Source organism: Grosmannia clavigera (genome assembly GCF_000143105.1).
Source record: "Grosmannia clavigera kw1407 unplaced genomic scaffold GCSC_89, whole genome shotgun sequence".
Classification (NCBI taxonomy): domain Eukaryota; kingdom Fungi; phylum Ascomycota; class Sordariomycetes; order Ophiostomatales; family Ophiostomataceae; genus Leptographium; species Leptographium clavigerum.
The window spans coordinates 801,088-828,582 of NW_014040569.1; the positions used below are offsets into that span (position 1 = coordinate 801,088).

General features: G+C 58.5%; 8 protein-coding genes across 8 annotated transcripts; 4 read left to right on the forward strand and 4 right to left on the reverse strand.

The window, feature by feature from the left end:
- Positions 1 to 315: 315 nt before the first annotated feature.
- Positions 316 to 7,003, forward strand: CMQ_5721 (copper-transporting ATPase 2; the record flags this gene model as incomplete). The annotated part of the gene is made up of 5 exons (XM_014313308.1): positions 316 to 428; positions 499 to 3,948; positions 4,430 to 4,472; positions 4,527 to 6,306; positions 6,471 to 7,003. 5 exons carry the CDS (start codon positions 316 to 318, stop codon positions 7,001 to 7,003), a joined length of 5,919 nt encoding a protein of 1,972 aa, XP_014168783.1.
- A 234-nt stretch (positions 7,004 to 7,237) lies between these two features.
- CMQ_5804 (tyrosyl-tRNA synthetase) lies at positions 7,238 to 8,724 on the reverse strand (the record flags this gene model as incomplete). Its single annotated transcript, XM_014313391.1, has 6 exons — positions 7,238 to 7,462; positions 7,526 to 7,760; positions 7,815 to 7,885; positions 7,937 to 8,001; positions 8,058 to 8,489; positions 8,562 to 8,724. 6 exons carry the CDS (start codon positions 8,722 to 8,724, stop codon positions 7,238 to 7,240), a joined length of 1,191 nt encoding a protein of 396 aa, XP_014168866.1.
- A 247-nt stretch (positions 8,725 to 8,971) lies between these two features.
- Positions 8,972 to 15,973, forward strand: CMQ_5634 (ribonuclease p complex subunit; the record flags this gene model as incomplete). The annotated part of the gene is made up of 8 exons (XM_014313221.1): positions 8,972 to 9,355; positions 9,414 to 9,607; positions 10,065 to 11,299; positions 11,582 to 11,773; positions 11,852 to 12,396; positions 15,282 to 15,439; positions 15,516 to 15,561; positions 15,737 to 15,973. The coding sequence occupies 8 exons, from the start codon at positions 8,972 to 8,974 to the stop codon at positions 15,971 to 15,973; spliced, it is 2,991 nt and encodes a 996-aa protein (XP_014168696.1).
- CMQ_5715 (uncharacterized protein) lies at positions 11,613 to 13,319 on the reverse strand (the record flags this gene model as incomplete). The annotated part of the gene is made up of 2 exons (XM_014313302.1): positions 11,613 to 11,776; positions 11,846 to 13,319. 2 exons carry the CDS (start codon positions 13,317 to 13,319, stop codon positions 11,613 to 11,615), a joined length of 1,638 nt encoding a protein of 545 aa, XP_014168777.1.
- A 363-nt stretch (positions 15,974 to 16,336) lies between the features above and the next one.
- On the reverse strand, positions 16,337 to 17,779 carry CMQ_5696 (hard surface induced protein; the record flags this gene model as incomplete). Its single annotated transcript, XM_014313283.1, has 1 exon — positions 16,337 to 17,779. The coding sequence occupies one exon, from the start codon at positions 17,777 to 17,779 to the stop codon at positions 16,337 to 16,339; it is 1,443 nt and encodes a 480-aa protein (XP_014168758.1).
- A 1,030-nt stretch (positions 17,780 to 18,809) lies between these two features.
- CMQ_5519 (monosaccharide-p-dolichol utilization protein) lies at positions 18,810 to 19,691 on the forward strand (the record flags this gene model as incomplete). Its single annotated transcript, XM_014313106.1, has 2 exons — positions 18,810 to 19,406; positions 19,467 to 19,691. The coding sequence occupies 2 exons, from the start codon at positions 18,810 to 18,812 to the stop codon at positions 19,689 to 19,691; spliced, it is 822 nt and encodes a 273-aa protein (XP_014168581.1).
- A 961-nt stretch (positions 19,692 to 20,652) lies between these two features.
- Positions 20,653 to 23,911, forward strand: CMQ_5741 (choline sulfatase; the record flags this gene model as incomplete). Its single annotated transcript, XM_014313328.1, has 6 exons — positions 20,653 to 21,282; positions 21,429 to 22,360; positions 22,423 to 22,512; positions 22,849 to 23,004; positions 23,062 to 23,239; positions 23,459 to 23,911. The coding sequence occupies 6 exons, from the start codon at positions 20,653 to 20,655 to the stop codon at positions 23,909 to 23,911; spliced, it is 2,439 nt and encodes an 812-aa protein (XP_014168803.1).
- Positions 23,912 to 25,131: 1,220 nt separating this feature from the next.
- On the reverse strand, positions 25,132 to 27,177 carry CMQ_5528 (uncharacterized protein; the record flags this gene model as incomplete). Its single annotated transcript, XM_014313115.1, has 3 exons — positions 25,132 to 25,599; positions 25,654 to 26,048; positions 26,124 to 27,177. 3 exons carry the CDS (start codon positions 27,175 to 27,177, stop codon positions 25,132 to 25,134), a joined length of 1,917 nt encoding a protein of 638 aa, XP_014168590.1.
- Between the last annotated feature and the right edge of the window lie 318 nt (positions 27,178 to 27,495).

Genomic DNA, 27,495 nt, shown 5'->3' on the forward strand with positions numbered 1-27,495 from the left:
CATTTGTTTCTCCTTTTACCGACAGCCAATATATGCCCTCTCAGAAGCCGGCTTCTGTTCCTTTGACGGAAAATAATAGCACCAATTTCCGACACCTCCCACACTGCATCCCGTCCTTTTTCCCCTTTCTTTTCTACGATTCGGTCTGCGATGCGGTCGGAGAAGTTGGCTTTCAATTGACTCCTATCTCACGACGACAATCCGGAGGACGGAGAGAGAGGCCTTGCGCTGAGCACGCGAAAACCCCGGTCTTGCGCAAGCTTCTCGACTATCTGCCATTGATCAACTCACAATCGATCTCGGAATACGGCAGAGATGGCGCCTTCCTACATAAAAGTCCCTCCAAGGGACGCAACGCTGTTGAGCGCGACAAATGGTGCTGCGACACCACACATGGCGACTACAACACTTAAAGTTGACGGCATGACGTGAGTTTTTCCCCCACTCGCATTAAATTCCTCTCCTGAGACAGGTCGGACTAACCGATGGGCTTTAAAGCTGCGGTGCATGCACTTCCGCTGTTGAAGCCGGCTTCAAGGGCGTAGACGGAGTGGGCAGCGTTTCTGTCAGCCTTGTGATGGAACGAGCGGTCATCATGCACGATCCACGACGCATAGCCGCAGACCAAATTCGCGACATCATCGAAGACCGGGGCTTCGACGCCGAAGTTCTCTCGACCGACCTTCCGTCGCCCGCCATCGACCGGTCCTACGACGATGCCAACGATGCCGAGGCCGCTGCGGGCAGCTGTGTGACGACGGTGGCTGTCGAAGGCATGACCTGCGGCGCGTGTACCTCGGCGGTTGAGCGTGGCTTTGATGGCGTTCCTGGCATCAGGCACTTTAGCATATCGCTGCTCTCCGAACGGGCTGTGATCGAGCACGATTCAACACTGCTGAGTGCAGAGAAGATTGTGGAAACCATTGAGGACTGCGGGTTCGGCGCAAATGTCGTGGAGACGAAGCAGATGCGGCCTGAGAAAGGCGGCGGCCTGGGCGGGCAAATGGCAATTCCAGCGCACGTAACGACGACCGTGGCCATCGAGGGCATGACCTGCGGTGCCTGCACGTCCTCCGTGGACGGGCTCTTCAAGGGCGTGGACGGCGTGCTGCGGTTCAACATCAGCCTGCTGGCTGAGCGGGCGGTCGTCACACACGACCCGGCCAAGCTGTCGACGGAGAAGATTGTGGAGATGATCGAGGACGGTGGCTTTGGGGCGACAATCGTGTCTTCGGTGCCGGATGACGCGACCGGTGGTGGCCAGGCCAAGGGCTTCGCCACGGCTCAGTTCAAGGTGTACGGGACGCCCGATGCAGCTGCGGCCAAGAAGCTCGAAGAAGGCCTCCTCGCGCTCGCGGGCGTGCAGTCGGCAACGCTGAGCATGGCGTCGTCACGTCTGACAGTGGCGCACGTGCCGAGCGTGACGGGCCTGCGGGCGATCGTCGAGGTGGTTGAAGCAACGGGGCTCAATGCGCTTGTGGCGGACAACGACGACAACAACGCGCAGCTCGATTCTCTGGCAAAGACGCGTGAGATCAACGAGTGGCGGCGGGCGTTCAAGTTGTCGCTCAGCTTTGCGGTGCCGGTCTTCCTGCTGGGGATGGTGCTTCCGATGCTGCTACCGATGCTGGATTTGGGTTGTTTCACGGTGATTCCAGGCCTGTACGTTGGCGACATCATCTGCCTGGTCCTGACGGTGCCGGTGCAGTTTGGCATCGGCAAGCGGTTCTACGTTTCGGCATGGAAGTCGGTCAAGCACGGCTCGCCGACGATGGACGTTCTCGTTGTTCTGGGCACGTCGTGTGCCTTCTTCTTCAGCATTGTGGCGATGCTGATCTCGGTCCTCATTGCGCCGCACAGCCGTCCGAGCACGATCTTCGACACGAGCACGATGCTGATCACGTTCATCACGTTCGGGCGCTTCCTAGAGAATCGTGCCAAGGGCCAGACGTCCAAGGCGCTGTCGCGGCTGATGTCTCTGGCGCCATCGATGGCGACAATCTACGCCGACCCCATTGCGGCAGAGAAGGCAGCGGAGGGTTGGGATACGGTGGCCGGCCGAGGCGGACCGAAGACGCCGCTGGTGGACGGCAACGCGGCAGAGGAAAAGGTGATTCCGACGGAGCTCATCGAGGTGGGCGACATTGTGATTCTGCGACCGGGCGACAAGATCCCAGCGGACGGCGTGATGGTGCGCGGCGAGACGTATGTGGACGAGAGCATGGTGACGGGTGAGGCGATGCCGGTGCAGAAGAAGACGGGCAGCTTCCTGATCGGAGGCACGGTGAACGGCCACGGCCGTGTGGACTTCCGGGTGACGCGAGCAGGCCGCGACACGCAGCTCAGTCAAATTGTGAAGCTCGTGCAGGACGCGCAGACGACGCGGGCGCCGATCCAACGACTCGCCGACACGCTCGCAGGGTACTTTGTGCCGACGATTCTGACACTCGGATTCCTAACGTTTGTGGTGTGGATGGTGCTTAGTCACGTGCTTCCGAACCCGCCGAAGATTTTCCTACAAAACGCGAGCGGCGGCAAGGTGTTTGTGTGTGTGAAGTTGTGCATCTCGGTGATCGTGTTTGCATGTCCATGCGCGCTGGGCCTGGCGACACCGACGGCAGTGATGGTGGGCACGGGTGTCGGGGCCGAGAACGGGATTCTCGTCAAGGGTGGAGCAGCGCTAGAGACGGCGACCAAGGTGACGCGGGTGATCCTGGACAAGACGGGCACGATCACATACGGCAAGATGAGCGTGGCAAGCGTGATTCTGGCGGCAGCGTGGCAGGAGAGCGAGCAGCGGCGACGGCTGTGGTGGACGGTGGTCGGACTGGCCGAGATGGGCAGCGAGCATCCGATCGGGCGAGCAGTGCTGGGAGCAGCGAAGACGGAGCTGGGGATGGACCAGGAGGGCACGATTGACGGCAGCGTGGGCACGTTCGAGGCAGCGGTAGGCCGGGGCATCAGCGCGGTGATCGAGCCGGCGACGAGCGAGCGGAAGCGGTTCGACGTGCTGATCGGCAACACCCGGTTCCTGCGCGAGAGGAGGGTGGAGGTGCCGGAGACAGCGATCTCGGCGTCGGAGGAGAGCAACACACGGGCAGCAGCAGCGTTTAAGCGATCGTCGGCGCAGTCAGCAGGAACGACGAACATTTTCATCGCGATCGACGGACACTTTGCCGGCCACCTCTGTCTGGCAGACACGATCAAGGAGGGGGCAGCAGCAGCGATCTCGGTGCTGCACCACATGGGCATCAAGACGGCAATGGTGACGGGCGACCAGCGATCGACAGCGGTGGCGGTAGCGGCAGCGGTGGGCATCGCAGCCGAGAGCGTGTTTGCGGGAGCGTCGCCGGAGCAGAAGCGGGCGATCGTGGCCGAGCTGCAGGCACAGGGCGAAGTGGTGGCGATGGTGGGCGACGGGATCAACGACTCGCCAGCGCTGGCGACGGCAGATATCGGGATCGCGATGGCGTCAGGTACTGACGTGGCGATGGAAGCGGCGGACGTGGTGCTGATGCGGCCGAACCGGCTGATGGACATCCCGGCCTCGCTCGACCTGGCGCGGTCCATCTTTGGGCGGATCAAGCTGAACCTGGCGTGGGCGTGTGCGTACAACATCGTGGGGCTGCCATTTGCCATGGGCCTGTTTCTGCCACTGGGGCTGCACCTGCACCCGATGGCGGCCGGTGCGGCCATGGCGGCGTCCAGCGTGAGCGTCGTGGTCAGCAGCCTGCTGCTCAAGTTCTGGCGACGGCCCGGCTACATGGATGTCGATCTGTACGACGAGCGTGGCGTGCCCAAGGCCAGTCTGGGCTGGCGCTGGAAGACGCGTAGCATGGCGGCCTGGGCCCGCGGCGGGCTCGAGGACGTCTACCTGGCCGTGCGCGGCCGGTGGTGGGCGGACAAGGAAGACGGCGGATACGTGCCGCTGGCGAATTTGGATGGTATGTGAGTTGGTGAGAGTGGGTGAGATGTGGAATGGGTGAGGGTGTGGGTGCGCTGGGATGCACAGCTGTCAGACAGCTTCCAGGCTGCTATCTGCCTTTGCTTTGTTTATTCTTGGCCGGCGTTGCGGTATAGCTCTGGATGGATTTACGATCGATACCTCGTAAGGATGCTGTATTCAAAGGAGTTAATTAGGGAGTACTTTACATGTTCTTATTTACATAGTCGGTGTTATGAGGATATGCGTTTATTCAAACTCCCTACGTACATAGTACTTCATATTATTACATTATGAGTACTCCGTATTCTGTGACCCACCTGTCACAATGACGTCGCTTACATCCGGCACGTGGGCCTAGACCTCCAAATATTCTGCATCTACTAGTCTCGAGCAGTCCATCATTTACTCCGTACTTCAGCAGCTCTTTCGACAACTGACGAAAGGCGAAGATCGGTCATCTAAGCTTCTCTTATTGATTGAAAGCCGCCCGGAGCAGATGCCACCAAAACGAGATCCATCGGTTCTGGTGCGTCGATCCCAACCTCTCTTTGCGTCCGTGTCCTGACACCTTCATTTACAGGTTACCGATGCACGTGAGCGTCCGCCATCGAGCCAGGGCAGATCCGGTGCGCAGCGGCCCAGCTCTTCGCAGGGCAATTCGTATAGCGTCTCCTCGTCCTCGTCCGCCAGCCAGCGACATTCGATGCGCCACGTTTCTGTCGACAGCATCCTCCAGAACGCGACGGCCATTCCGTCTGGTCAGCCACGTGGACCGCCGGGGTCACAACGCCTGGTGCCGGCATCCGGTCTGCCGGCAGCCGCAGCCGCAGCTCGACGACGCGGCCTCACGAGACGGGGCAGTGGCTACGGCGGTGCAGCTGGTGTCGGCAGTGCAGCCGGACTGCTGGCCGGGAGTACCGGCGTAGGAGGGACAGGCATCGGGGGGTCAGCTGGAATCGGTGGTGGGCCGTTGCTGTCGCGGGCGGTGCTACCCAACATGCCGTCCCGCACGACCAAGATCTCGGAGAAGTTGGTGCTGCTGCCGGAGACGGGTGACGAGACGACAGGACCTGGCTTTGACGATGAAGACGAGGACGAGGACGAGGAAGAGGAGGCAAACGAGGAGAACGGCCTGGATGTGGACATGACCGACGCGGCCGAGAGGGCGCTGGTGGCGGCGTTGGCCAGCGAGAATGCCGAGGCAGCACAGCGGGCGCTGCACCGGGCACGCATCGAGGAGGGCGGCGGGCTATACGACGGGGCACGTCCGCCGCGCGACGAGGAGCTGGACGTGCTGCGAAAGCGTGGCGGGATCCGGGGCAAGAGCTATGCCGAGCGGCTGCCCAAGGGCCAGCGGACGGAAAAGGTCGCCCGGCTGACAGCCTACTGCACGGCACAGGCCTTCAAGATGCGGGCGACGGCCGAGTTTCTGCGCGCGCGCCACGCTGCCAAGGCCAAGCTATACGACGACTGCCTCTACACCGTCTACCACCTGCCGCTGCTGCCCGGCCACGACGGTTTCCGCGTGCGCAGCCGGCCGATCCTCAAGACGCCCGGCACCGGCAAGACGGTGCTGGACCTCGAGATCGAGCGCAGCGAGCGGCGTGACGAGCACATGGGCTACGACTACGGGTATGCGCACGGGCACGAGGGACACGACGAAGGACACGACGGACGGCAGCACGCGGACGGGGCTGTCAAGAATAGCCACAGCGGCCAGGCAACGTCTGGTGGGGACGAGGATCAGCAGCAGCAGCAACAACAGCAAGAGGAGCAGCCACAGCGCATGTACCCCGTCTCCTCTTCTTCGGCGACCGAGGCGGCAGAGATCTATCTGGACAGCCCACGACCGCCGGTCAACCAGCTGGCGCCCGAGGCGAAGCATTTTGCCGAGATGTTTGTCTTCTCGTATGGCGTGGTGGTGTTTTGGAACTTTTCCGAGCATCAGGAGAAGGCCATTCTGGCCGACCTGGCATTTGCTGAGAGCGAGACGACGGGAACGGGGACGAGCAGCGAGAGCGGCAGCGGCGTGGCGCTGGCAGTGCGGCCGCTCGATCAGGCCGACTTTGAGACGGAGGAGTTCCACTTTGAGTACAGCGGCAGCGTGCAGCGGCCGCGGGTGTTCAACGACATGATCACGCTGCTGCCACGGTCAGACCACATGGTGAAGCTGACGATCAGCCACGCGATCGCGCAGAGCACGAAGCTGTGCTTCTTCGAGGAGAAGATGTCGCAGACGATGCAGAATGCACAACACGTGCCGAAGCAGCTGGCGTTGACGGGTGAGCTGAACATGTCGCGGACAGAGATTGTGAAGATTCTGGGGCTGTTGTTTAAGAGTCGGGTGGACATTAATCTATGTGAGTATGGGGAGAGAAGAGTGGGAAAAAGGAGGAGTGGGAGAGAGAAGGAGTGGAAGAGAGAGAAGGAGTGGAAGAGAGAGAAGGAGTGGAAGAAAAAAGAGAGAGGGGGGGCGGAAGAAAGAGAGAAAGAGAGAGAAAGAGAAAAACGCTAACTATCACAGCCTCAAACATCCTGGACGTCCCCAACTTCTTCTGGGACGCTGAGCCGACACTGCATCCACTCTACGTAGCCATCCGCGAGTATCTCGAGATCGATCCGCGCATTCAGGTGCTCAACGAGCGCTGTCGCGTCTTCCTTGACCTGGCCGAGATCCTGGCCGACTCGGTGGCCGACGCCAAGATGAGCTACATCACCTGGATCGTCATTATTCTGATCGTCATCAGCATCTGCGTCACCGTCGCCGAGGTTCTCCTACGCTTCGCCCTGCTGGAGAGGGGAAAGGAGCGCAACCGCACCTGGGCGCCCAACGGCAGCAGCAGCGACATCGTGTCTGTGCTGCCACCGGCACCACCGGCCCTCCAGATCCAGACGATTCGAAGCGGCAGCAGCAGCGGCGGCCTGGGCGACCTCGACGACCTCAGCAAGAGACCGACGCTCGACGAACTGCGGGCATGGGGTGCCCTACTGAGCTCACAGGAGCGGGCAGCCGTGTGTGGCAGCGACTTGGTCGGGCAGACGTTTGCCGGTGTCTGAGAGACAGCCAGTATTGCATCTGTTCAAGCATGGCGTTTGGTGTTTTTGCCTGTCTTTTTTCTGCTTTTTTCTGTTGTTTTTTTCTGCTTCCTTTTTCTGCTTTCTCTCTTTTCATTTTTTTCTAGCTCCTCCGGCCGGAAGCATCAGCACATACACATATCTATTGGACTTTTTTTTTTTTTTTAAATATTGGTTTACAAGCCTCAGGGCTTTGGTCTATGTTGCGCTCTCGCTCTACTGCGGTGCGGCTTCCTTGACCTCCACCTTAGCCTCCTCCTTGGGACGCACGGGGTAGTGTGAACCCTTGTCCTTTGGCTTCTTTTCCTTCTTCTTGGGCGGCGGGTAAGCCTTGAGGGCCACCTCCTGCCACTCCTTGGATTCGGCAAAGGCCGTCCGGATGGGCGCCAGGAGCTCGACAATGCCCTTGGCTACAGCCGGCTTAATAAGCTGAGGGGTGAGCTACGGGAAAGTGTCAGCACCTGTCACCAAAAAAGTACGAAATGCACGCAAAGCCAAACGTACCACATCATTTTCGTAGTCTTCGTGGATCTTCTTGATGTCGGTGTAGTCGAGAGGCTCGAGGCCGTCCCGCTCGCGCTCAACGCGGAACAGACGTGCGCCTCGCAGCTCTGACGCCGGCAAAAGCACATACTCGATGAAAGCCAGGATGCCGTTGCCCTCGACGACCTTTGGTGCGGCCTCGGCCTTGCGGATCTTCTTGCTGATGACTTCGGGAGTGTCCAGCAGGTCGATCTTGCTGTCTGCGAGCTGTCAACAAGGTATGTCCAGGAGAAGAGGGAGAGGGAGAGACCTGCCTTCTTCGCTGGAGCTCATCTTGCCACCATGCAGTCCTGGAATCATGGGATTCATGATGTGGGCACGCTAAGCCGTCAGCATGGACGAGAGAGAGGGAGAGAGAGAGTAGACTCCTACCTGGCGGTAGCCCAGCTTGGGTAGCCACTCCTTGGCGGCTGTGAACAGTTTCCGCTGGTCGACGCCTGGACAGAAGACGGGTCAGCACGGAGCACGCAGCCGGGGGGTGTGCGAGACAGACCGCCGAACTGGACATCGACGCCGAGGTGCTCTTCGTCGAGGATCTGCAGGATGGGGTACAGCAGGCCGCTGAGGGGGGCGTTGCTGGTCTGCTTGACGACCTCGGCGCCGGCCTTCTTGGCGTCGTGCTCGGACGTGACGGAACAGAGGCGGTAGACGTCCATGACATAGTCGGCTGACTTCTGGTACGACGAGCCTCGGACGAAGCGCAGCTGCTCGGTGCGCACGCCCACGGCCTGCAGCATGGCCCGGATGGTCCACTGGTAGTAGTCGGTGCGATGCTCGACCAGCTCCAGCGGCGCCTTGAGGTTGTCGAGGAAGCCGTGGATGTCGGCCAGCAGCACCGTCACCTCGCAGCCCGCGTGCAGCAGCTGCGCGATCTTGATGGCCGGCACGAGATAGCCGGTGTGTGGCCGTCCGGTCGTGGCCGTTCCTGCGAGGTCAGCGTCTGCTCTTGCTCTGCTTCTGCTTCTGTTTCTTCCTTCTCTTCTCCTGATCTACTCACCCCAGTACACCTTCACACTGCGGCCCTCGTCCAGGACCTTCTCGATAATCTCCGGGTTGATGATCTCGGCCAGGTTCTCGTACATGAGATCAAGCTTCTCCTGCTTCGTCTCGGGCACTTTGCGACTCGCCATCGTGGCTGTCGGCAGGGCGGTGCTGGTCATGTGAAGAACGGACGAGATTCTGTACCTCAGGCTGGGCTTGAACGGTACTGTGGGCGAAAACGATCACGAAACGAGAGCAGGGCTCGTCCATAGAGGTGACTCAACTCGATTTGGCGGGGGACCTGCAGAAACTGATACTGGGATATGCTACAATGCGGGGTCTCTGCCTGAGGCCGCTCTCGATAAGAGATAGCAATAGCTCCCCGCGCGATCCCGCTTTGGGCCTAATGGCTGTCCTGCCTCGGGGATGATCGCCAAGACGGTTCTGCCTCGTGTATTGGTGCCTGTGCGGCCTCGTCGGCAGCAAAACTCGGCGCTGTCATTTCACAGCCCTGCAAGCATTCTTCCTGCTCCTCTATCTGCCCTTCCTCCTGCTGCTACTGCCACCCTCACCCAAGCCGCACCATCCCGCACGAGCCGCGACCGGCCGCCCCTCCAACGACCGTTTCTGCAGCCTCATCCGAGCGCAGCCGCGCGATTCGCCACCATGTGCATCGTCTTCACCTGCGGTGAGCACACCTTCCGCCGCGAGATCGAAGGCTACGAGGGCATCATCTGCCGCTGCTACAACTGTGGCAACTACAGCGGCCATGTCATCAAGACCCATCCGTGGTTTACCTTTTGCTTTGTCGTGAGTCTCCTGTCTTCTGTCTCTGCTTTGGCTGTCCGCTGACCTGCCTCAACGCCAGCCCGTCATCCCGCTCTCCTTTCACGGCTACGAAGACATCAGCTGCCACATCTGCAACTTCTCCCAGCCGCTTGAGAGCCGCCAGGACGTGCAGGCCATGCGCAACGGCGGTGCTGGCGGACGGCCAGGCGTCCCTCTTCAGCCGCATCCGGAAGCACAAACACAGCAGCCGCCGGCGCCGGACGGAAACATGCGGTATGGTTGACTACGGCCGCCCGCCCTTGGTCTAGGCGCAAGGACCCTGGCGGTATTCTGAGGGGCAGTTCCTTTCGTCTTGTTTGTATTCTTATCGTTCTGTCCCTTCTTTCTTTGTTGGCGCAACGGAGTTTGGCGATCGTACCTTGACAGGCAAACGGCGTGGCTCTGCACGGGACTGGGTAGCATAGGATTGGATGGAAGTGTTTGGTGACTGTGTAGTCTGATAGGATTCTCATTAGCATACGAGTGTACACCTACTATTGTCACGAACCATCCTGCAGTGCTGAATGGCCGGTAGAGCGCCATTGTTTAGCGGCGGCTGCTCCTGGAGCTAATCCGGATTAGCGCTCGCACCGCCCCCACAGGCCCCCATCCACGGGGCTGCTTAGCGCATCGAATTTTTTGACCCGACAGCCTGCATCTCTTCTGCATCGACTGCCGTCCTACGCAACAGGACCAGCCGCCAGCAGACCGACGACCGAGCGCAGACGACCGGGAAGCGTCTCCATTCCTCCTCATCTGCAGGTCGTGTTGAGCTGGACGTGCGTGTGCGTTCTCGCCCGGCCGCAGGCGAGCGGAACCTCGACGCAGAAACGATGCTGTACGACCTGAGCATTGCCTGGACGCCGTCCACGACGACGGCTGAGCTGGAGGACACGCTCGCCATGAGCTCTGAGCTCGGCTATGACGTCGTGGCGCTGGATCACGTCTACGCCGGCCCGGTGCCGTCGACCGTGACCAATCCGCTGCCCTTGCTGCCAGCAGTAGCAGCATCGACAACGACATCCACCACAACCACATCCAACAGACCGGCGAGCCGGCGGCTGCCTCGCATTCTTCGCCGCGCCACCGTTGTCGTGTCCGACATGACGGTCAACCACCGGCTGGCCGCCGTGGCCGCGGCCTACGACCTCGTCGCCGTGCGGCCGACCACCGAAAAAGCCTTCCAGGCCGCCTGTCTCAGCATGACCGAGCCGGCCCTCATCAGCCTCGATCTGACGACGTACTTTCCCTTTTTCTTCAAGCACCGCGCCGCCATGGCCGCCGTCCGCCGCGGCGTCCACTTTGAGGTCTGCTACGGCCAGGTGCTGCGGGCCGACAGCAGCAGCAGCGGCAACACCAGCAGCTCGGCCAATCGTGCTCGCGCTCTCTTCGTCGCCAACCTGGCCGGCCTCCTTCGTGCGACACGCGGTCGCGGCATCGTCGTCAGCTCCGGCGCCCTCATGGGCCGCGGCAACAGCAACGGCGGCGGCGGTGGCGGCGCGCTCGAGCTGCGTGGCCCCGCCGATGTCGTCAATCTGCTCGCCGTCTGGGGTCTGCCGCCCGATCGCGGAATCGACGCCCTCAGCGGACTACCGCGCAGCATCATCGCTAACGAGGGCCTCCGGCGGCGCGGCTTCCGCGGCGTCATCGACATCGTGCAGACGGCTGAGAACAGCAGCGTGGCTGCTGCTGCAGGAGCAGGAGCACAGCTGAAACAACAGAAACAGCTGAAACAACAGCAGAAACAACAGCAGAAACAGAAGCAGATACAGGGACAGGGAAACGGTGCAGCTGGTCACAAACGGAGGGCCAGCGAAAACGGCGGCGGAAACGGCAACGACAACACCAACGGAAACGGAGAGGCTGCTGAAACGGACCAGCAGAAGAAGACGGCAACCGAGCGACAGCCAAAGAAGCAGAAGAGAGGTTCCGGGCCGTAGCAGCAGACTGATTATACCCAGGCGTCAAGGAAAAGAAAAGAAAGGATACAAAGAGTCTGGCTCTGTATTTCCTATGTAGGCCCTCTCTGGGCAGATTATAATACAAAGACTCGATATAAATGACAAAGAACAAAAACACAGAAGCGGTGGGCGAGAGAGGCCTCGGATCCAGGCCGCCGGACAGAACACCCAGTCTCCCTTTATATACAAGTTTCCTGGCTTCCTTGGATCTATTGTCGTCTTGACTTGTCCTTCTGCCGTCTCTCAGAACCCACGTTTTCAACCCCCTTGTCTCCGGCTCAAACACCCGTCGACTTTGCCAGGCTGCCCAACGTCAGCACATCGGTGAGCGACAGTCCGGAAAAGTCGATCGACACTGCTTGCGCACCGTTGGCGACACCCAAGGTTGCTGCTGCTCCCGCCGCTGCCGTCGTGGTCGCGCCCTCCATTCCGAGGACGAGTGCTGTTTGGAGGGCTATATTGTTAGCAAGCCAATCCAGGGGTTTGTCTTGTGGTCTTGTGCATCACTTACTGGCAGCAGCAGCAACGGTGCTGGTAGACGGAACAAGGGCAGCGCCTACGGCCGCCGTTGTCGTAGTGATTGCGAAAGCGGTGCTAGGCGCAGTGCTGGTTGCGGCGTCCAAGGTCGAGAGGATCGAGGGAAATGTGGCGACTGAGATGACCAGGGAGGATGAGGTCGAGGTGGTCGGGATGGACGAGAATATGGAGGTCGAGAGAGTGGAGGTCGAAAAAGTCGAGAGAATGGAGGTCGAGAAAGTTGAGGCTGGGAAAGTAGAGGCAATCGAGGATGAAGCAGTTGTAGCAGTTGTAGCAATTGGGGCGACTGAAGCAATTGTGGTCGAGATAGTTGAGGCAGACGTCGAAGCAATCGAAGCAACTGAAGTTGAAGCAACCGGAGCAACCGAAGCGACCGAGGCAGCCGAAGCAGTTGATGCAATCGAAGCAACTGGAGCAACCGAAGCAGTTGATGCAATCGAAGCAACTGGAGCAACCGAAGCAGTTGATGCAACCGGAGCAACCGGAGCAACCGAAGCAACCGAAGCAACCGAAGTCGTCGAATTGGTAAAAGTTATCGGGGCCACACTCGATGCTGTTGCCACCACAGCCGCTGTTGTTGATGTTGCCACCTCCGTTGCAGAAGCCGCTGTCGTTGTGTTCGAGAAACCCACCGATGTTGCCAAGGCTGTTGGGGTTGCTTGAATCGTAGCTGCCGTTGACGTCGCCGCCGGTGTCGATGCCACTGCCACAGTTGACTCCGTGGTGGACGGTTCTGCCGGCGTTGTCGATGTTGTCGATACCGGCGTCACGGCCGTCGATGTCGTCGCAGCCGTTGCCTCTGTTATCGACACCACCGACACACCCACGCCGCCATGAGGTCCAGTGGTTTCAGCTGTCGTTGGCGCCACTGTTGTCGCCGCGGAGGCTGTGCCCTGGGCAGCGCCATCTGCGACAACCTTGCTGGTCGAGGTGCTAGCAGTGGTAGAAACAGAAGAAGTAGGAGCAATAGTAGCAGCAGAAGTAGTAGCAGCAGTAGCAGCGGCAGATGTCGCCTTGGTCTTGGTTTTCTTGGTCGTCTTCGAGTCAGCCGTTGCAGCAGCTGTGCCGTCAGTCGCCGTTACGCTGATAAAGTCGGTTATCGTTTTCGTGCTGTCCTTGGCCGTGTTCTTGCCACCGTCTGTTGTCTTCGTACTGCCCTTGGCCTTGGTAGTTGTGCCCTCGAAGGCGATCGTAGTGAGTGCCCCGTGTCCTGTTAATCCTGCTGCCGCCACTGCCGACAATGCTGCTGCCACATCTGATGCCAGTGCTGCTGCTGCTGCTGCCGCCGCTGCGCCATTGTTGTTATGGCCGTCGTTGCCTTTCAGCTCGTTCTCTGCGGACGGCAGGTCCCTTCTGTGCCATTGTCCGGCCCGGCCAACGGCGGCGGCCTGGCTGAGCGATAGGTAGCTGAGCAGAAGCAGCGGTGTGCTGGCTATGGATGCCTTCATCCTGTATTATGCGCAAAACACAGAAACAGACGAGAAGGGAAAGAAGTAGGGTCGAACAAAAAGGCAAAGGCTGTGCACACCACAGACCAGCCGTGCGAGCGAGAGCGGAAGAAGAGAAAAAGAAACGGCGAAACAAAATTGGAATAGACAAAAAAGCGAGGAGAAGAGAACGAAAATGACAGGCTCCCAAAGACCAGCTGGGTTGCACGAAACCGATGTAGATCGGGAAAGAGAAAGAAAGATGGAGATCGCGGCGAGAGTTAAAGGAATGTGGCTCGTAGAGAGGAAACACCCAGCAGACCTAGTGCCAGATCCAAAACGAGAGAGGGTCCAGACTGAGATGGAACACAATGGGAAAAGAGAAAAAGTGTCGAGAAACAAAACAGAAAGGGAATATGTGGGCGCAAGGCTCGATTCCATTCTGCGCAGCTGCTGCCGGGCGGTCTCTCCTGGTCTCTCCACCACGGCCCCTCCTCTTCTCCGTCGCTACATTGTCAGATACGACACCGATGATGAAAATGCTTTTTTTATCGTCTGCATGCTTCGTATTCTCGCGCTCTTCTCTTCTCGGCCCAGCCCCGTCTTCGACTAGCACGCTGTCACATTGGGCGGGAGAAGAGCACAGGCATGCAGGGACGAGTGGGCCGCCGGTACTGCGTCCGGGCGGCATCCCTCGACGTGATGCAATCACTGCTGCTGTTGCTGTGATTCCTGCAACAATGGATGGTGACAAACTCTGCGCTCTGGATCGCACAAAGCTGCGCGTCACAAGAGACGCCCAGCATTGATGGAGGCTCTGCTCCGTATCTTACCACATCACCGGCGGCCTGGCTGAGAGGCGCGGAAGAAAAGGGGGCAGCCGTTGCATTCATAGGTCGATGTGTGGATACGGAAGGCCATCTGAGACGGTGGTCGTGACCGGATGCGTTTGGGAACGCAGGGGCCTCTCAGCAGCGCCGACCAACTGGACGGCAGTGGGGGAAGGAACCAGGGAGTCACTTCCCGTTTGGGCCAAGACTGCCTGCACGTGCATGAGAGACGTGTTTCGCTCGGCCGTGTCAGCTGGGATGCGAGACAACATGTGTAAGATGGGAAAGAACTATCCTGAGGCTCTGCCTTGTGCATGGCGCTTGCTTGCATCCTTGGGCCAGGTGTCAGGGGCCAGAGGTAGGCTTATATTTTAGCAGTGTCCTTAGCGGCCCATGACTACGAACGAAAATACAGGGGAGTGGTCGGCTCGCCTAGACGGCCAAGCCTTTTGCACTATTGCGGTTCTGGCCTGTGGCCCGTCCTTCAATTTGCCAGGTCCATGTTGTCAAGGTGGCGGTGTTCCGAGTAATAGTAAAAGCTTATTCTTATAAGCTCGCAGTCTGCACAAGGCAACAGATCACATCTCAGTCCAGCTGGCATTCTATACATAGTACGAACCGAGTGCAACCCAAGCGGCGCAGAATTTAAGCAGACCGCCTGCCGACGTAGATCTGTGCTGTCGATCTCTTTTGTTTCTTCCGCAGCTCTGGCGACTGTCTCAGCTCACACTATGTACTCCGTAAGACTTCTTACTTGGCACTGCTGTCGTTTCTCACCCTAGAGTATGCATACTCTTACACACATAAAGAGCAATCCATGCCACGTGATCACGCGGCATCGCTCTCGCATCCCGCTCCTTGCAGCGGGTCCTAAGATACTCCTATCGCCAGCCCGGCATGCAGAAAGTTCAATTTCAGGTGAGTCATGAATGCTCTTATGTCCTTTTTTTTCTTAATCTCAATGAATCTCAATGGCATTGCCATATAATGATAGACATCGTTGGCGCTCACTTCTGGGAGAACTCGCGTCTTTGCGTCCTGTCCAATTTACGCGACCAATGTCCAAAATCGTCACCTGATCTGAACGTCATTTTCGCATTTACAAAGGCTGCCCTGTATTATTGTTTTCGCCACAATGAACGCCCGGTGCCAGTGCGGTGCTGTCACCTTCAAGACGCCCCTCGAACAGCCGTTGGCTCTGTACATATGTCACTGCCATACCTGTCGCCGCCAGACCAGCTCTGCTTTCGGCACGAGCGCCATCTTCCCACGGTTTCCGTTGCCAGATGCGAAACTGCTGAGTTGCTATACGTGAGTGTAGTTAGAAGAGGTCCCATAATTTGTATAGTGTGTATTTGTTTGTTTCCCTGTGCACCTCTGCTTACAGCGCTCTGTTCCAGTCGCCCGACTGCGTCAGGTCAGACGTTATACTGGTAAATACAAAGGAGCAATGTCACGAAGTAGGCGTACAAGTGTTGATTTTTTCAATTTCAGCTACTTTTGCACAAACTGTGGAACACGGCTCATCCACACCACTCCCGTGCGTTCAATCCCATATCTTTCCTGGCCACTGATACGGGTTCTAAACACGGCCGACTCTCGTTGTAGGGCAAAAACGTTGTCTCCGTCAAGGGCGGCTGCCTGGACGGTCTCGACTGGGATAAGGCCGTCCACATCTGGACCAAGTCCGCGATGGTGCCTATTCCTGAAGGCAACGAGAGCCACTGCGGAGAGACTGCCTTCACCAGCTACAGCTACGGCTCGAGTCAGGAGGAGCTAGATCAGCCGGCCGAGCTGATGGGCAGTGGCAGCCATCCGAGCGAAGAGAATATGGACTCGGTGTAAAGGCCTGTCTGAACGGGACTATTGCAGGGGTTTTGTCCAAAGCAAAAAAAAAAAAAATATGTTTAAAGAAGAATGCTGTCGTTACTCAGATGAATGCCGTACACGTTTAGTGTCCATGGCGAAGGAAGCCCGTATCGCGTATGGGATCCCTCTTCCAGAATATGACAGCCTCGACAAAAATCCAGCCATGTCTGTCATCTCCTATCACCTGCCAGTCGGCGCCGACTATGTGGTTCTCGGTGACTCATTTTCTTTGGCGGTTCAGATTTGAAAATTTGCGATACGACAAAAAGCAGCGATTGATGCCTAATAAGAACTTGTTATAATACTCTCCGATACCTATGGGTTTGTAGACGAGATCCGTCAGACTGGGGCGTATTTGTCCCACTTCTGCTCCTTGATCTCAGACAACCCATCATCTGTGACTGCACGTTCTAACACGCGGCCAAAAGCCACAATTGGCGCATCCACGAATCTCCAGAACAGGTCTGCTATCCAAACAATGATGGCCCCCAGTATCATAACACCAAGAAACCAGGTCACAACGCGCTGCGTTGAGGTCTGAACGCCAATTGTGCCCTTGATACCCGAGCCCTTAAAGGCGGGCACAAAATTAGAGGCACCAGGGTCACCGCGGGCTGGCTTCAAAGGCTGGCCCAAAACACAATCCTGGAAATAGTCGAGGCCAGGGCCATGTACGAGGTAGATGGCGTAGCTGGTCCGGCCACAATACTGCGCAAACGAGCCCTCAAGGAGCCGCCGCACGACCTTGACCTCGCCGCATGACCACACAGTGAAGACGGCGGCCACTCCGAACCAGAACTTTTGCGGCATGTCAACATCCGCCAGGAAAGGCGTTGGTGTCTTGGCCAAAAGGTAGCGGATTCCTGGTGTCTTCTCGGCACCGACATTGGGCCAGCCAGCAACATAAAGCGTGGCTACCAGTATGGCAACATGGAAACTTGTTTTCAGCGTCCGGTCGCGACAATGACTGATCGTTCGCCTCCCGTGGGCATCACTGCTGTTGAAAGAGTCGCTGCCTAACAGCTTCGCGGACTTCTTGAGCACGTGCAATTCTGCCAGGAACATACCGGACAAAAATTCAAAGGCAGCCCATTTTCCAGAGCACACGCAGTACATCACCAGCAACACGTTGGTGAACTGACGTAGCCGCGCGCGCATGCGTGATAGGGCGAGCAGAACCAGGAAGAGCAGCATGGAGTGAGCAAACTCGATCGGGATCGTCCACAGGTGGATGTCGTAGCCGGGGCGCAGGTCGCGGTCCCAGGCCCACGGCCAGGATATGGAGTGGAAGAAGACGCCAGCCCAGCTCTGCAGCTGCTCGGTCACAGTCGGTGCTGCTGCATACAGGAAGCCACCCTGGCACAGGGCCGCGATACCGAGGGTGGAGACGGCGCATGGCAGAAGCAGCCGTATAGGACGGCGGAACAGGGATGACGCGAGCGTAGTGTAGCAGCGCTCCGTGTCGCGGGCGTGCAGCAGCTGGAGCGGCTTGGCCGAGAGGACAAAGCCCGAGATGACGAAAAAGATGTGGACCATAGGGCGTCCGGAGTAGATGAGACGGACATATGGCAGCTGAATGAGCGCAGATGGCTCATCTTTGTTGAGGCCGTACGTTGGCACAAAGTATGGATGGCGCGACTCGGTGTAGTGGCAGATGAAGACTATCACGGATGCAAGACCACGGAGGCCGTCGAGGTAGGATGTCGCATGAAACCTCCATGTCGGACGTCGCTCCGGCCAGACAGTATCAGCCACGAAGCTCGGCAGCAATTCTTGAAGCATGACTGTGGTGCTTGTGCTGGCTAAAGACTGCGGTAGATAGAAAACATGTTCTTTGGCGTGTAGAAAGGAGTTCCTGGTACCGTCGCTGGGTATATAAAGCGACAGTGAGTTTCTGGTACCGTGGAGCTGCTTCGTTCATCTAAAATTGCTCTTGGCCGTAATTGCAAAGTGCTATTATCCTTCGAGGATAAGCAGCAGCTGAAGAAGCGGAGAGTGACAGCGAATCAGAGCAACGGTATGATTCCATGCGGACAGCAGCGGGGAGGTATTCGCACAGCAAAGGAACTTCAGGAGGAGATGAGACCGTGAGCTCCACGACTGTGTCAAAACAGATAGCGGCGTGTTAGCGATGGGGGAAGGCTGGAAATTAACATTGGTGGGGCAACTGTGAAATAAGATGCGATGGCATTGATTCCGCCAATGCGAGCTCATCTTGCTCTTTCTTAGCGGAAGAGTGTTTCTTTCAGCATCCCAGCCTGATTCTTATCTTTGGTCAGAATTCCATTGTTGGATTGTTTCAGTAATGCCGACTAACTCATTGGGGAACATGGTTGCGGGAACTAAGAGCAAGTCGACACCTGTCACGGTTGTAGATCTGCATCTTGCAGGAGCTCGCCGCGAAAAAGAAATGAGCTTACTTTGACATCTGCATTGGGACATGCGCTACGCTTCACTTCGAACTGTAGACGCAGATACACTACCACAACTGCTTCCTTCCACGCAGCTGCGACAGCTGCAAGGGAGTATCCGCCGCACTCGAACATTAGGTGATATGCTGGCCCAGCAATGTCTCCCGCCAGTGTCACGTGATAGTACCCGTGACTGACCGAGTGGGGAACTGGTTCGACCCGCCTTCCCAATTCGTCACGACACCTGTCCACACCTGTGTGTGTTGGAGCGGTGCCAACGAGACGACAAAGCAGGCGCAACCGGCAAACCTGACCACTACAGTGTCGAGAGCTTTTCCCACCGAAATCAATCGAACAGCTAGAGGCCATCTACTGCACATCACACCCTCCCCAACACAACCATGGACGCCCTCCGCTCCCTGATCCAGCCGATCACGCACAACCTGCCGGGCCCGATCCGGGACATTGGCGTGGGCCTGATCGGCGAGGCGTGCTACCAGGCGGTGGTGCTGGACGTGGACGAAACCAACACGGAGTGCATCAAGCTGGGCGTGTCCAAGGGCCTGGGCGTGGCGATTGTGGCAGCATCGGCCGTGGTCAAGGTGCCGCAGATTGTCAACCTGGTGCGGTCACGCTCGGCGGCCGGCGTGAGCTTCCTGTCGTACCTGCTCGAGACGACGGCCTATCTGGTCTCGCTGGCCTACAACGTGCGCAACGGCTTCCCCTTCAGCACGTACGGCGAGACGGCCTTCATCCTGGTGCAGAATGTGGCCATCACGCTGCTGGTGCTGCACTACAGCGGCCGGTCGGTGCAGGCGGCGGTCCTGGCGGCGGTCCTAGCCACGGGCACAGCTTCGCTCTTTTCCGAGGCGGCCGTCAATACGGAACTGTTGGGCTACCTGCAAGCCGGCGCCGGCACGCTGGGCGTGGCCAGCAAGATCCCGCAGATCCTCGCCATCTGGCTGGAGGGCAGCACGGGCCAGCTGAGCGCCTTCACGGTGGGTTTTTGTCTTGTCTTTTTTGTCTTTTTGTGTCCTATGCATTTGCTGATGAATCAGGTGTTCAACTACCTCGTCGGCTCGCTGTCGCGCATCTTCACGACGCTGCAGGAGGTCGACGACAAGCTGATCTTGTATGGCTTTGTCGCCGGCTTCGTCCTCAACGCCGTCCTGACGGCCCAGATGGTCTACTACTGGAATGCACCCGCCAAGAAGGCCGCAAAGGCCAAGAAGCCCGCCAGCAAGAAGTCTGCCGGCAAGAAGCCTGCCGGCAAGAAGCAATAAGGCAGGGAAGGGTGAAGAAACCAAGTAGAGGAGTGGCACCACGCTCGTCGTTTGAGTCCCCGTGCCGCACCGGTGTTGCTTAACTTTGCCCGTTCTCTTGTTGGATTCATATTTCGCGTTTTAGTGCGGACGAAATAGACGATAGATTAGGGATACCGTATCCGCCTCTGCGTTTTCCATTCCTCGCACTTTGCCCAGATTAGACCATTTGTCTCCTGGACGCTAGACTACTACTTGTGCATACATCCGCCCACTTATCTTCAGCTGATGCAGTCTGCACACGCAGTCGCCCGGCGGCTTTTTCTGCCTATCTCGGCATCATTTTACGGTCAAAGGGCGAGAGCGCGTGGACAACAAACACTAGGACGTGTCTGGCCAATCATCGGAGGCGCCGACTCGTCCACCGGCACTCTATAAGAGGCGGCTCTTTCCCCCAGATTCCAGCGCGCCGTCTCGTACTGTTCTAGCTTAGTGCAAATTGCACCATCGGGACGGTGCCGTTTCTGTATTGCGAAATTGCCCCTGTGCCTGAGACAGCCATTGTATTGCGTGCTCGATCGCTTGCGTGCTTGGATCTATTTTGGTGCAAGATCCCTTCAAACACTTCACTTATTACTGTACTGGGTCTTTGGGCTTGGAGAGGGGGATTACGTGTATTTTCCGCTTCTCTCTCGTGTTCGCCGCTCTTCTTGTCGTTCTGTCTTCCAGTCATTGTTGCTTGAAAGGGGTGGAATTTCCTTGCAGACCTCTTTCTTAACTCATCTCAGTCTCACGATCTTGTCTCATTTTTCTCACCTTACTGTCACGCGACTGCTTCTCTCTCTTCTCTCTTCTCTCTTTCCTGTCTCATACTCTCTCAAAAGAAAATATTTACCTTCTGTCCTCGTGACAGCTTGCACTCGTCTCGGATAGTGGCCAGAAGACGTTTTTCAGACTCACATTGCAGCAGACGACAGCAGACATGGCTCCCGATCTCAACTCGCTGCCGACGTCGCAGTCTGGGCCCAGTGCCTCCCGGACGCGGAAGCAGCCCAACATTCTCTATGTGATGGCGGACCAGCTGGCAGCGCCTCAGCTCAAGATCTACAACGAGGAGTCGCAGATCCTGACGCCCAACCTGGACGCGCTGGCAGCCAAGTCGGTGCAGTTTGACTCAGCCTACTGCCCGTCGCCGTTGTGCGCGCCCTCACGCATGAGCATGATCACGGGACGGCTGCCCATGGCCATTGGCGCATACGACAACGGCGCGCAGATTCCCAGCGACATCCCCACGTACGCACACTATCTGCGGCTGAAGGGCTACGAGACAGTGCTGGCAGGGAAGATGCACTTTGTGGGTGACCAGCTGCATGGATACGAGAACCGGCTGACCAGCGACATTTACCCGGGCGACTTTGGCTGGGTGGTCAACTGGGACGAGCCAGAGACGAGACTGGAGTGGTATCACAATGCCAGTTCGGTGGAGCAGGCTGGCGTATGTGTGCGCAGCAACCAGCTGGACTACGACAACGAGGTCATGTACCGGTCGGAACAGTTTCTTTACAACCACGTGCGAGCCGATCCAGAAACCCGCCGGCCTTTTTGCTTGACGGTATGTATGGCGTGTGGAGAGGAAGACTAAGCATGCGACTGTTCGAATGGGAGTAGTCGTAGATGTCTGGAAGAATGAGCCTCTCCGCGTAGGCTTGTGAGGTGCAGCATGCAGACTCACGTTTGCTAACGCCATGGTTCTGATAGGTTTCACTCACACACCCACACGACCCGTACACGATCCAGCGCAAGTACTGGGACCTGTACGAAGGCGTGGACATTGCGCTGCCCAAAGTGCAGATCCCCAAGGAGGAGCAGGACCCGCACAGCAAGCGGCTGCTCAAGGTGTGCGACCTGTGGGACAAGGAGTTCACACCGGAGCAGGTCAAGCGGGCGCGGCGTGCCTACTACGGCGCTGTCAGCTATGTGGACGACTGTCTGGGCCGGCTGCTGGGCATCCTGCGTGATTGCGATCTAGAGGACGACACGATTGTCATCTTCAGCGGCGACCACGGCGACATGTTGGGCGAGCGAGGGCTGTGGTACAAGATGTCGTATTTTGAGTCGTCTGTGCGCGTGCCCTTTCTCATCCACCACCCGCACGACTTTGAGCCGCACCGCGTGAGCCAGAACGTGTCGACGCTGGACATCCTGCCGACCATGTGTGATCTGGTTGGCGCCCGCGTGCATGTCGACCTGCCCATGGACGGCACGTCGCTGCTGCCGCACCTGCAGGGCCTCGCCGGCGGCCCCGACACTGTCATTGCCGAGTACACGGGCGAGGGCACTGTGGCTCCGCTCATGATGATCCGCCGTGGTCCCTGGAAGTTTATCACCTGTCCGTCTGACGGGGTGCAGCTGTTCAACCTCGTGGCCGACCCACTCGAGCTGCACGACCTGGCCAAGAGCCTGCACAAGAAGCGCTCCGCCAACGGTGGTGCCGTGCTCTCGGCCGCCGATGCCGACGCACTCAAAGTGCTCGTCGCCTTCGAGACCGAGGCGGCTGCTCGCTGGGACTTTGACCGCATCACCGCCCAGGTCCGTCTGTCGCAGCGCCAGCGCATGTTTGTCTGGCCGGCCCTCAAGATCGGCAAGTTCACCAGCTGGGACCATGACCCGCACGACGACGGGCGCGAAAAGTAAGTTTCGATGGGCGGAGAAGAAGATGCGGCAAAGGAGCGGCAATGCTGACAGGAAACAGGTATATCCGCTCGCACATGCATCTCGACGATCTCGAGCGCATGGCCCGGTACCCTCCTGTGGACCGTTGGGGTCGTGTAGAAGCGGCCAAGTGAGAGGCGAGCAGCGAGAAGGAAGGGCGGTCTGTACTTTGAGCGTTGCAACATTTAATGAGATATGCAGGACTTGCAAATAGTTCCATTCGAATCCGGAAAGGGCAATCATAGGCAAGAAGGCACATAGACTCTTTAATGCCATATATGCATGTATGCGGAGTACGTGTTCCTTGTAAGACGTAATGGGTATAGCGCGCTTCCTCTGACCCCACTCATCTATTGGCCAAATTCCCCGCCTGCGAGAAGCTGTCGGATCTCTCACTTTCGACTTGCGCCGCACCCAACATTGGTCGTTCTCAGCGCGATTGCACGACCGCGGCTGCCCCTGACAGTATGGCACCAACAATGGCATCCGACGACACGGCCCTCGGGCTGACGCAGGAGGACCTGAAGGCGATTGACTCGGTGCGGGGGCGGTTGTATCAGCTGACCAATAGTATTGATCGCCTGAAAAACAGTGTGTTGATGAGCAATCCGATGCCGACGCCGTACGTGGGGACAGAGAGGGAGGATAGAGAGGGAAGAGGATGCTGACCTCGTGGCAGGGAGTCGATCCAGGCGTCTGCGTTTGTGCTGCAGCAGAATCTGTCCTCGCTCAACGAGGTGATGGCCCAGCACGCCGAGCTCTTCCGCCGCATTGTTGTGCACCCGGACCCCATGTTTCCGGGCCGCACGGCCGAGCAGGTGTTGACGTCGCTGCTGCGCAAGAAGCTGGAGCCAGACGTCGAGCAGATTGCCGAGACGGCGCGCGAGACGGCAGCAGCGCGCGGCATCGGGCCCACGAGCTTTCTGGGCAGCGGCGCGGCCGGCAAGCAGGCCCGCCACGACGAGGAGGAGGAGGACGACGACGACGACGATGATGATGACGACGATGACGACGACGACAGCGACAACAGCGACGACGACGACGGCCACGGCAACCGCAACGGCGACCCGCGCGAGCCGCTCGGCCTCGGCGACATCTGGGCCGACGCCCGCGCCTGGTGCATCGACCGGATCGGCGACTTTATCCGCGAAGAGGCCTCGGACCTGTACACGAAGCGGGAGCGCGAGGTCATCGGCATCGAGAACGTCCGGACCGGCCTGCGACGGTCGCTGGAGGAGGACGACGAGGACGACGAGGACGAAGAGGACGAGGACGACGAGGACGAGGACGACATCGCCACACGACAGGACCAGGACGTCGTCATGCTCGACAGCATCGGGACAGGCACATCCACGGCGCCCGAAAAGACAGAAAAGACAGAAAAGACAGAACTGCCCAGAGGACCACCGGTCGAGCCAGAGGTGCTGCTGTGGCTGGCTGCCCGAGGCGATGCCGAGCTGCCGCGCTACGTGGACATCGAGTCGCGCAAGGCCGCTGCAGCCAAAGCGGCGGCTGCGCAGAGACGCTAGCAGCCGGAAGAGGCGAATGGGAAACGAGAGGAGAGGCAGTCGAGCACAACGGACGCATGGTCTGGGACATTCGGCACAGAACGGGGCGTTTTGGAGCTACAGAGGGAATTTGCATACTGCAGACACGTTGCCATTTTTTTCCGATTGACTACAACTCCAATGGATGGCTTTGCCGGGGGTGTTACCTATACTTACCCCTGATCTGCTACAATGCAAGATGCAAGTGGTGGGAACATACTCTGGTGATCCCAGCGAACGCACATTAACGGCTCACGCCTTCGCAAACCCAAAGTATCAGATAACTAGCGGCAGCAGCCATGTCGGCGATCCTCTCGTCGCCGATACTGTCAGTCACCTTCTGGCTGCTCGACTGGACTACTGATGGGTGACTTCATCGGCAGCGGCCTGGAAGCGGAAGAGAAGAAGAGAAGAAGGCGGGAACAGAAACGAGTCCGGAAAGGCGGGTACGTATGCTACAATGCGTGAGAACAGCACACGGAAGGCGCGACCGAGGGAAGCCTGTCCAGTCAAGCAGCAACATCATCTTGTCAGCCAAGTCATGGTACAGACAGAGATTGGATATATACGCTACGCCTTCTGCCTGTCTCGTGAAGCACATACAATGCCGTTCTCCGCGCCTCCAAAGGCTAAACACCCTGCCCCCCATTCACGGTCAAACGGACGATCTATCTGGGCGTCCGGGACGCACAGCAATGCCGAACCGCGTGAATGGGAATACCCAATAGAAACGAGGCCAAAGAGGAGATAATGACAGAATACAAGAGTCGAGTAGCGAATATAGAGTTTTCTTCTTGTTCTTATAAAGGGAATGGGAGGCAGCATGAAAAACCAGCAGAGCAGACAGGCCCCTTGTCATTTTCGTCATTATAGTCGTCGTTTGTGTTGTGTTGAGCCAAGGCTACCCAGAAGAGAGGATATTGAAAAAGGGAAGCGGCAAAGACACAAAACCACACAGAGAGAAACAGGTAGAGAATTGAGCACAACGGCAGATACTCCAACACTTCTTTCTGTATCCTGAGAAGGGCAAGAGAAGGGAAGACGAAGGAGGATGAGAGGAGAATCGCCCCGCAGCCCTCCTTCTTTTCCCTGCCTGTTTCTTGGTGGCATGTTCTATATTAGTGTGCCGGCACATCTTGAGAGAAGGGAACGGGGAGCTCTGTGCGTTGACGCTGTCGTCGTCGTCGTCGTCATCGGCATGCTCAGAGCTCCTCGTCCTCTTCCTTGACTGCTGGTGCTAATGATGTTTGGCTCTGCTGCTTCTGCGCAGCCTCTGCCTTTGCGAGTATGTCGCCCAATGCCGGTGGAAAGGAAGAACCGAGCCCGGACCGCTGCTCGCCTTCGAGTCCCTCGGCCAGGCTGGCCCGGTGCCTCTTCAGTGGACTGCCGATGATCGAGTCGTCTGGCAGGCTCTTGCCAAACAGCACCGACGTCCCTAATGCACCCGACGCGGCGGCAGTTGCACTCGATGCTGCGCCTGGCGCGGCCATCGACATGCCGGCGCTGATGCCGGCTGCTGCTGCCAATGCTGCTCCCAGTCCTGACACCCCCCCTGGTGCTGCTCCTGCTGTGCCGGCCGCATTCAGATCGGGCGTCTGATCGCCGGTGCTCGGTGACTTGCGGAAATCGCTTGGTGAGGCGTCCGGCTCGGCGGAGTGCCGTCGCTTAAGCTGTTGCTTGTTAAAAGATGCAGCGAGACAGGCTCACACCCATAAGACACGTACCTGAATGCGGTTGACACCGTCCGCAAGCTCACCCGTGAACTTGGCGTCGTCGGGCCCCAACCGGTCTGATGCTTTGATAAAGTCCTTGTCGTCCTTGTCATCCTTGTCATCCGCACCCGAGATCGTTATGATTTTGTCGTCGTCATCGTCGTCATCGTCGCTGTCTTCATCCATCGTCATGGCCCCGATGCTGCTCCTGTTCTTCTTGTGTTTGATCTTCCGCCGAGCCGTTTCCGCTTCCTGGTCCCGGAAGGCTGAGAAGTTCACGGTGCCGCCGGTCTTGAGCGATCCGATGCCAGTGAAGTCGAGCTGCGTAGACCGGCGCTTGTTACTGGTTGTCGACGCTGTCTGTTGGCCCTTGGCTGATGGTATGACGCCCATCTTTTGTAGTTGGCCTGTCATTGTTAGGGAAAGACGAATAAGAAGAAGAAGGAGAAGAGGAGAGTAAAAGAGGAAGAACAGGAACTCACGCTCGCCGCGGTAGAAAAAGGTAAAGGTGGCATAGGGCCGGTCTGGCCCGTCGATGCCGGTGACGGTCTGCGTCGAGATAGTCTTAGGATCAAGGCTCTTAGGCTTGGCAAAGCTGGTCGTATGCTCGACATCGGACTCGACGGCGGCACCGCCCGATTTTGCGGCGCCCTCGGCATCGTCGTCGTCGTCGTGGGCATCGAACTGGGGCGAGTATTCGCCCTTCTTGATCTCGCCCGAGGCGAGCACGCGGAACATGGCGACCTTGATCTGGCCGGTGGCTTCGGGCTGCTCGTCGTCCGAGGGCGAGTCGTCCGAGGCGCAGTCCGAGAGGTCGACGGGATCGAGCGCATCAGCGCCACCATAGCGGAAGGTCGACTGGTGGAGGCCGGTGCCGCTGGTAATGCGGTGGGTGCCGGTGGCGTCGGCGGTGCCGTTGCGCTGGTCTTCCTGGCGCTTGCGGCGGCGCTCAAAACGCTGCCTCCGCTTCTCCAGCTTCTTGGCGGCGTCGTGGCCCTCGAGATCGAGCCCGTTGAGCCAACGCTCCAGGCCGACCTCGCGGAAGAGAAACTCGCGCTCGGCCAGGCCGCCGCCCTCGGACTCGGGCACCTGCACCCACCGGCTGTTCACCCACGTCTCCTCGCCCGGGCGTAGTAGCGTGGCCACCTCCTCCTTGGCGCGGCCGTCAAAATAGATGTAGGCCGCGATCGTCTCGTTCTCCGAGTTCGTCATCGGAATGTAGGGTGCGACAATGCCATTGACGCGGCCCTCTTCCTGGGCCGGCGGCAGCTCACCGACTAGCTGCGGCCGCGGGTACGGATTCGCCTCGGTCGGCTTGGGCGTCGAGTATGGTATGGGCAGGCTCGGCGTGAGGAGGGTGATGGAGATGGCAAACTTGGCCGCCTCCGGCTTGTTCGAGTCGGGCGAGAGCTGCGGCTGCGGCACGGGAATGTAGCTGTTGATACGCGAGACCCGGGACTGCTTCTGGATGCCGTGTTCGGGGAGCGGAGCGCCGTTAGCATGGATGCTAACGGCGATGCCTCTGAAGCAAGGCATCGTCAGGAAGGCGGCGGTGTGATTGTCGTGTGATGCACAGCACACGACCCGGCAGAGGGGATTGTGTCCGGTGGCCGATTGGCGGAAGGCAGAGCAGCAGCAGGGAGCAGCAGCAAGAAGCAAAGGAGCAGGACAATCCAAGCCCACTGAGACGACAGGAGAGGGGTAGAAGGAGAGAGCGAGAGCGAGAGAAAGAGAGGCAGAGTCGGTATCGGCTCGCGGAAAAATCGCCGCAGCCTTTTCAAGTCCGATATGGCTGCTGTCCAGAGCGGCCCCAGTCAAAGAGAGAGAGGGACACAGAGAGCGGTGGCTTGATAC